General features: G+C 40.7%; 1 protein-coding gene across 2 annotated transcripts in view; it reads left to right on the forward strand.

Annotated features, from left to right (window-relative positions):
• LOC132829885 (enoyl-[acyl-carrier-protein] reductase, mitochondrial-like) overlaps positions 1-4,656 on the forward strand; it is a 68,410-nt gene extending 63,754 nt beyond the window's left edge. For both annotated transcript variants that reach the window (XM_060847291.1, XM_060847292.1), the window contains 2 exons: positions 1,088-1,160; positions 4,152-4,656. In XM_060847291.1, coding sequence (XP_060703274.1) covers positions 1,088-1,160; positions 4,152-4,309 — 231 coding nt within the window. In that variant the 3' untranslated portion in view covers positions 4,310-4,656. The remainder of the gene's footprint in view (positions 1-1,087; positions 1,161-4,151) is intronic.
• The last annotated feature ends 3,342 nt before the right edge of the window (positions 4,657-7,998 follow it).

Genomic DNA, 7,998 nt, shown 5'->3' on the forward strand with positions numbered 1-7,998 from the left:
TTGTATTATTTTAAAAAGAAAGCACGCAAGGAAAACTCAAAGCTCTTGACCAACTGCCTTTCTGAAGGTGACATTTTGACGCCACGATGACAACAGTCCTCTGCAAGAGAAATGGGACCAAACACATCTCTTAAAGGCATGGTATTGACTGTTCCCAAAATGCTCTCCTGTTGAAACTTTGATCATCTGTCCTGGGTGGTTCCTCAAAATAAGATCTGGAACAACACCTTCCCATGTTGTTGAAAGAACACTGTTGGATGCATCTAACGAATTCTACCCATCTAAGTCCCTGGAACCAAGGGAGTACCAGTCAATACTGGAAAGTTAAAATTATCTCTACAACAATTCTCTGTTGTTTTTACATCTTTCCATAATCTGCTTACATATCTGTTCCTCTATACCCCATTGGATGTTGGAAGGTCTATAATATAACCCCATTATAGTGATTGCACCATTTTTTATTCCTGAGTACTACACCATATGACCTCACTGGATGAGACCTCCAGTATTCTTCTCCTAGTGCAACTGTGACATTCTCATTAATCAGTAATGCTAAACTGCCACTGCTGCCCTTCTCTAAACCAAGGTTATGTAATGGCTACAACGTTGTAGTTCCATGTATTAATCCAGGCTCTAAGCTCATCTGCCTTATCTGTTGTACTCCTTGCATTTGAATTAAACACAATTCAAGCCACCAGTCCTGGCATGTTCCTTACAAGTTTACCACTTGCAAGTTTCCTTTGAACTCTCGCGTCATCCTGACCTGGAATACTATCACTGTTCCTTCATTGTCGCTGCCTCGCAGTCCTAGAACTCATAGTTTCTAATAGAACCATAGGTACATCTACAACCTGCACAGCAGCAGTTCAACTAGGCTTCTCATCACCACCTTGAGGGTGTTTACAAATGGGTAATAAATATTGGCCTTACCCCTAATGGCCAGATATATGAACACATTAAAAAAAGTCTTCTAGAACATTTCGAGAGTTATTGCATCTACATCCTGTCCAAAAATTATTGATTCCACACACAACATTGATCTTGCTAGTGATGTTTTAGTTTTAACGTTTTCTGTTTTTTTTACTAGAGTGCGCTTATTTTCAAAAACGTTAAAATCCAGGGATTCTGGATGACACAGTGGAAACAAGATCATGGGCATGGTGAGTGGAAAAATAGAGACAGAAATCTGTATTAATAATTTTGCACATTGATGAAATTAATTCTGATGGTGACTATGACTGGGATCAATAGCATCTGAGAGCTGTTCAAAATGAAGAAAGATGTGTTACAATTGTAAGGGATTGGGGGGGGGGGGGGTTTTAAAAAGAGGACTTTTCTCTTGACTCTCAAGGTTGATCTCCCTGAATTTCGGGGCTGTTGAACTTGTTTGCCTTGTTCAATGCAATACACAACAGGAAAATAATGAGAAATTGAAAACTAAAGAACTTTAGAAATTTGAACAATTCAAAAATTTCTGTGTGTGTTAGTTGTGTTTAGATACAGCTCAGTAGGTCTATGCAGTACGTAATTTTACAAAAATGCTAAGGCATGTTTTGAGACGATGGGAGAATTCAACCTTGAATTACAAATGAAGTTTACACATTTGGCTGAAAATGAGGTTGGTGTTGTGGACCAGACCAGAACACCTCAAAATATTTTGAGAAGGTAGCCTAGATCCTAACTTTTTTCTTATTTTAAAGGCAAATGTAAAATACCATGTTCCAGATGCAATGCGACTGGCCAAACTATTTGATGCTTAATAATTTGTTTAAACACTGTAGTTTGGGGTGGCATGGTGGCTCAGTGGTTAGGACTGCTGCCTCACAGCGCGAAGGACCCAGGTTCAATTCCAGCCTCGAACAACTGTCTGTGTGGAGTTTGCACATTTTGTATGTATCTGCATGGGTTTCCTCCCACAATCCAGAGATATGCTGATTAGGTGAATCGGCCATGCTAAATTGCCCAGTGTTCAGGGAGTAGTGTAGGTTTACTGCATTGGTCAGGGGAAATGTAGAGTATAGGGAATGGACCTAGGTAGGTTCCTCTTTGGAGGGTCGATGTGGACCAGTTTAGCCAAATAGCCTGTTTCCACGCTGTAGGGATTCTGTGATTAAAATACAACCAAAGAAAGAGGAATTTAGAATAACTTTTTATTGGAAAACTTGACAGAATAATAAATATAGTAAAAATGACTAATTAACTGTTCCAATAAAGTAACATCCCATAAACATATCCTTTAGCAAAAAGGCGAATTCGAAAAAACAAATTTTGTTTCGCATGCAATCTAACTGCCTAGGAAGACAACCCTCAGTTTTTGGTTGGAATTGAGGGAGGAGAAAATAGCTTCCAATTCTTCAAGCCCACAATAGCAACTGCTTAACGCTAACCCCAAGAACTTAAAAAAAAATAGAAATCCTGTTCTGACAGAGTTAGTCACACCCATCCAGGCTGCTTCTATTGTTCCAACTTTTAAAAGTCCCAGTGCCTCACTAGCTGTTTACTTCATGGTTTTGGTACATTGCTCATCACCTCTACCTTACAATCTCTCTTCAAAATGGCCAGGACAAAATGACCTCTTAAAGTGACAGCATCACAGTTGGTAACTCCTTTCCTCACCAGGCTGGGATTATGGCCCAAAGTACTTAGTCATTAGTGCTTGTAAGCCTCCCCCCTATCAGCAGAAAATGCAGGAGATAAATGGCCTGTGACAGTGAGGAGCTGAGAACCTAAGTAACTGTAATGAGTCTCTTGCTCAGGTCACTGTCAGCCAAGAATTGATCCTTGTTTGTGGGGGAGGTTTGTGTCATCTGAGTCTGGGTGTATGCTGTAGGCTGAGCCCAGCTATGGATGGACACAGGACTGCTGAAGAGGGGGCAGCACATGGAGAATTGCAAAGAAAAATGCAATAATGTGGCTGCAGGGAGGAAGAGGCCATTATGATAGGGTATAATAGGAAGGTGGGGGGGAGGGATGCAATAAATGCATGAATGAAAAGAAGGTTGTGGGTGAGAGAACAAAGATGCTGCAAGGGCAAGGTGGTAGGAAAAAAGACAACTATAATTCTGTCAACAAAGGAATACTTAACTAACTGGGAGAAAGAAAAACTTGAAATTACTGATGTAATGATTTCCTTGGAAATGAATTTAAAATTTCTAACTGAAAGCTACATATGTTCAGGAGCTACTATCTGAAGAATAATGCAGTGGAGCTTTTGTATTGAGCAATGTATCAGTTGTTAAAATTTTATACTTGAGTGAAATCAGAGATGCTACAAAAAGATGTAGCATATCAACTGCTAGTAATCACTATGGGGAAGTAATCACTAGTGACTTATTACTAACTAGTAATGCTGTTTTTACCTACTAACAAATGATTTTAATGTGGAATGTCTCATCCCAAAGGGTAGGTGTAGTGTAATTCTGCTTAAGACAATATGGTGAAGCCTTTAGCATATAGTTCATGCACTTTAATTAATTCAGCAAAATTACTCTAGGTGAGAAAGTGGTCTTTGTGATCACACTTTCCCAAATACCTGTCAGATCGGAAGCTTACGTTCATCAACCACCAAACCCTTACAATCAAATTTAGTTCAAAGAAAGGGTACCATCGGAGTGACAGCACGGCTGTACAGATGGGTAGCTCATCAATACAATATTAAATTCAGTAAATTAGATCATGCAAATGCAGATGTTTTTGCAGGATTTCCCATGAATACTGATTATTAACCACTGAGTAATCTGTGAAGGACTTGACTTATTCTGCCAGAGAAATGAATGAAGAAACTTACAAGGATGTGAAACTTACTAACCCCCTTCCCTGACCAGAGTCTAGGCCAAGCTCCACCACTGACATTTCATTATGTCTTATTGGTATGTTGGGCAAACATTATGACTGGACAAGCAAGTAGCAAATCTTCTGTAAAAATTGTTGGGCCATTACCACATGCTTCCGAAAGGCAGTAAAACTAGAGGGCAAGGTAGTTCTGCCACTTCTACCTACTGTGGCAACTCACAGTTCATAGTAAGAATGAACAGACTGATCTGCTTTCTGATCTTTTAGTCATTGTTATTCCTGCCTTCTCTGTGTATTGCAATTATATAGAAAATTATCACCTTCATAGTTCATTCAAAGTTATGCTTCTATTTTGGCAGACTTGGTACAGGAAATGATCTCTGTGCTGTGTGACTTCATCCAAGCAGGGAAGCTGAGGGCACCAGTTTGCACGAAGGTTAAATTCCAGGACTATCCAACTGCTCTCAAAGCTGCAACAACACCATTTATATCCAGCAAGCAAATCTTAATTATGTGACTTATTAAAAACTGTAAGCAATCTACTAAACACTTACAAAATATGATATTCTCTTCAGATAGACAGTTTTCCAGTTTCTCCCAGTCCAGTCTGTGAAATGTGACAGCCTTAACTGTATATATTAATAAAGAAATCTATAAGTGTGGGGTAAATGTTTGAAATGCGCTGTATCTGTGCATTTTGTATGTTAAATCATTGTTGCTGATGTCACTTCCTCATCATTTTGACTGTCACTGTGTAGACAGCAACTCAGTGAAGAATCAGGTAGGAATGCAAGATCTAAAGAGGATGCACAATACCTGCCACCAAAAATGAAAATAAATATATAACTTGAAATCAAAAGCAAATATAAAGTGGTTTCACTTTGCAATTTTTTACTTTATAGAAAAGTACTGCTTAGAATGAAATATTGTATCAACTCTTTCAAAGCACCATATCTCAATGCAATTTACTGTAATTAGAAACATTCTTTCAATCAAGTACTTATTCAACTTTTGAAGGAACCGCTTTTGAACCTGTATCCAACACTATTAATATGTGGAATATTGACATAACCTGTCAGATGCAGATCAATAACAGATCTTATAAATCCTGACTTTTGATTTTGCAAATACTATTTTCTTAAACTTTGCTGTACACTCCTGGTTGAATATACAGTGCAAGAACATGATCTAATTGTGATAAGAAACACAAAATTGAAGCTGGTACTTCATTGCTGTATCGAAAAAGTGTTGCACTGTTGGAAGTGGTTTTCTGATGAAATATCAGACCTTTAAAAATCCAATGACATAATTCAAAGAAAAGCAAAGGTGTTCTTCTCTCGTGTCCTGTTTAATTTATCCCTCAACCAATACAGTGAAAAATAGGTAGATTTGGCTGTATTTCCCAAGAATTGTTGCTTTTTTTAATTAAAAGGAGGATGCTTCACATTTCTGAGAGGAGAATCCAATCCGGGCTCTTCCAGAAATGCAGAGCTCTACTTCCAGTCTGATCATTCTTTATGGTGCAGAATTGTCAGGGGAAGGTAGACCATTCATAGCAGTATGCTTTTCTTTTAATTATAGAATGTAGGCATCACTGGATAGGCCAGCATTAATTGCCCAATTACTGGCATTGCCAGAGAGCAATTAAGAATCAAACACATTTCTAATCTGAAATTACATGTACCAGAGAAGGATATCAGTGAACCAGATGGGTTTTCCTGACCATCAGCAATGTTTATGGTCATCATTAAATTCTGAATTCCAGATTTTTATTGAAATCAAATTCCACCATCATCTTTCGTGCAATTCAAACCTAGGTGCCCAGAAAATTGCCTGGGTCTCTGGATTAGTAGTCTAACAATAATACTACCAAGTCACCACCAAGTAAATGTTCTGATATTTCAAGGTGCAGATAGCCACTTTGACAGCTGCTGTCAAGCATTCAGAATGCAAGTATATAGGGGCGTTTGAAGAGTAGGGTGCCAGCTGCATAGGAATCTGGGTGTAGGATGTTAGGTTGGTACCAAGTGTCAGGATATCATGTAGATAGCTTGCCAAGTGGGAAGGAGTAAGGTGTCAAGAGGCATGGGGACCCAAGTAGTGATGTAGGGTTTATGATAGGTGAATGGGTGTCAGGGTCTGAGGGATAGATGGATTTTCCAAAAGGAAAAGGAATTGGGTCTGGTGTGAAGAGTGGGAGGAATTACGGTATAGGTTTGCTCGCTGAGCTGTCGGTTTGATATCCAGACGTTTCATTATCTGGCTAGGTAATATCATCAGTGGTGACCTCCAAGTGAAGTGAAGCTGTTGTCTCCTGCTTTCTATTTATATGTTTGTCCTGGATGGGGTTGTAGTGGTTCTGTTCGCCGAGCTGGAAGTTTTTGTTGCAAACGTTTCGTCCCCTGGCTAGGAGACATCATCAGTGCTCTGGAGCCTCCTGCGAAGCGCTTCTTTGATGTTTCTTCCGGCATTTATAGTGGTCTGTCCTTGCCGCTTCCGGGTGTCAGTTTCAGCTGTCTGTACCTGACACATTGTGGAAGTTCGGAGGCTCCAGAGCACTGATGATGTCTCCTAGCCAGGGGACGAAATGTTTGCAACAAAAACTTCCAGCTCGGCGAACAGAACCACTACAACAAGCACCCAAGGTACAAATCTTTGCACAAACTTTGAACACTTACGGGCGAGAGACGCTGAGACAAGCCAGGAAATGGGAATCCTGCGCTAACCGCCTAAGCGCAACATATGAACAACTCCGGTTTCTACACGAATGCCGAAAGAATCAAATCCTTCCACAACGTGTCGGGTACAGACAGCTGAAACTGACACCCGGAAGCGGCAAGGACAGACCACTATAAATGCCGGAAGAAACATCAAAGAAGCGCTTCGCAGGAGGCTCCAGAGCACTGATGATGTCTCCTAGCCAGGGCACGAAACGTTTGCAACAAAAACTTCCAGCTCGGCGAACAGAACCACTACAACAAGCACCCGAGCTACAAATCTTCGCACAAACTTTGAACTGGATGGGGTTCCTGGGATTTGTGGTGATGTCATTTCCTGTGCATTTTCTGAGGGGTTGATGGATGGTATCGAGATCTAGGTGTTTATTTATGGCGTTGTGGTTGGAGTGCCAGGCCTCTAGGAATGCTCTGGCATGTCTTTGCTTAGCCTGTCCCAGGATAGATGTGTTGTCCCAGTCGAAATGGTGTTTTTTTTTCATCCGTGTGTAGGGCTACAAGGGAGAGAGGGTCATGTCTTTTTGTGGCTAGCTGGTGTTCGTGTATCCTGGTGGCTAACTTTCTTCCTGTTTGTCCTACGTAGTATTTATGGTAGTCCTTGCATGGAATTTTGTAGATGACGTTGGTTTGACAAAATTCCATGCAAGGACTGCCACAAACACTACGTAGGACAAACAGGAAGAAAGTTAGCCGCCAGGATACACGAACACCAGCTAGTTACAGAAAGACATGACCCTCTCTCCCTCGTAGCCCTACACACGGATGAAAAAAGCCATCATTTCGACTGGGACAACACATCTATCCTGGCACAGGCTAAGCAAAGACATGCCAGAGCATTCCTAGAGGCCTGGCACTCCAACCACAAAGCCATAAATAAACACCTAGATCTCGATACCTACCATCTATCAACCTCTCAGAAAACGCACAGGAAATGACATCACCACAAACCCCAGGAACCCCATCCAGGACAAACATATAAATAGAAAGCAGGAAACAACTTCGCTTCACTTGAAGGTTGCCACTGATGCCAGGTAATGAAACATCTGGATATCAAACCTATAGCTGAGCGAGAAAACCTACACCCTAATCTTCAACCTGAGCTACCAACCTTGCAAAAAAGTGGTAGGAATATATCCAATAGTAGCCAAAGGGGGTCAGGTTTTGAGCCTGGATCTGGAGTAGAGAAAAGTATATGAATATAACATGAAGAAAGGGTGAGTATATCCAATGGCATGGAAAGGGAGGTCAAGATCTGTAAGTAGCTGGGAGTTGTGGGAGGTATGGGATCAGTTTTAGTCATACAGCACTGAAACAGATTCAACTCATCCATGGTGACCAGTCATCCCAATCTAACCTAGTCCCATTTGCCAGCATTTGTAGATATCCAAATATCCCTCTTAAACCCTTCCTATTCATATACCCATCCAGATGCCTTTTTTAAGTGTTGTAATTGTACCTGTCTCTGGCAGCT

The sequence above is a fragment of the Hemiscyllium ocellatum genome, chromosome 30, assembly GCF_020745735.1.
Source record: "Hemiscyllium ocellatum isolate sHemOce1 chromosome 30, sHemOce1.pat.X.cur, whole genome shotgun sequence".
Taxonomy (NCBI): Eukaryota; Metazoa; Chordata; class Chondrichthyes; order Orectolobiformes; family Hemiscylliidae; genus Hemiscyllium; species Hemiscyllium ocellatum.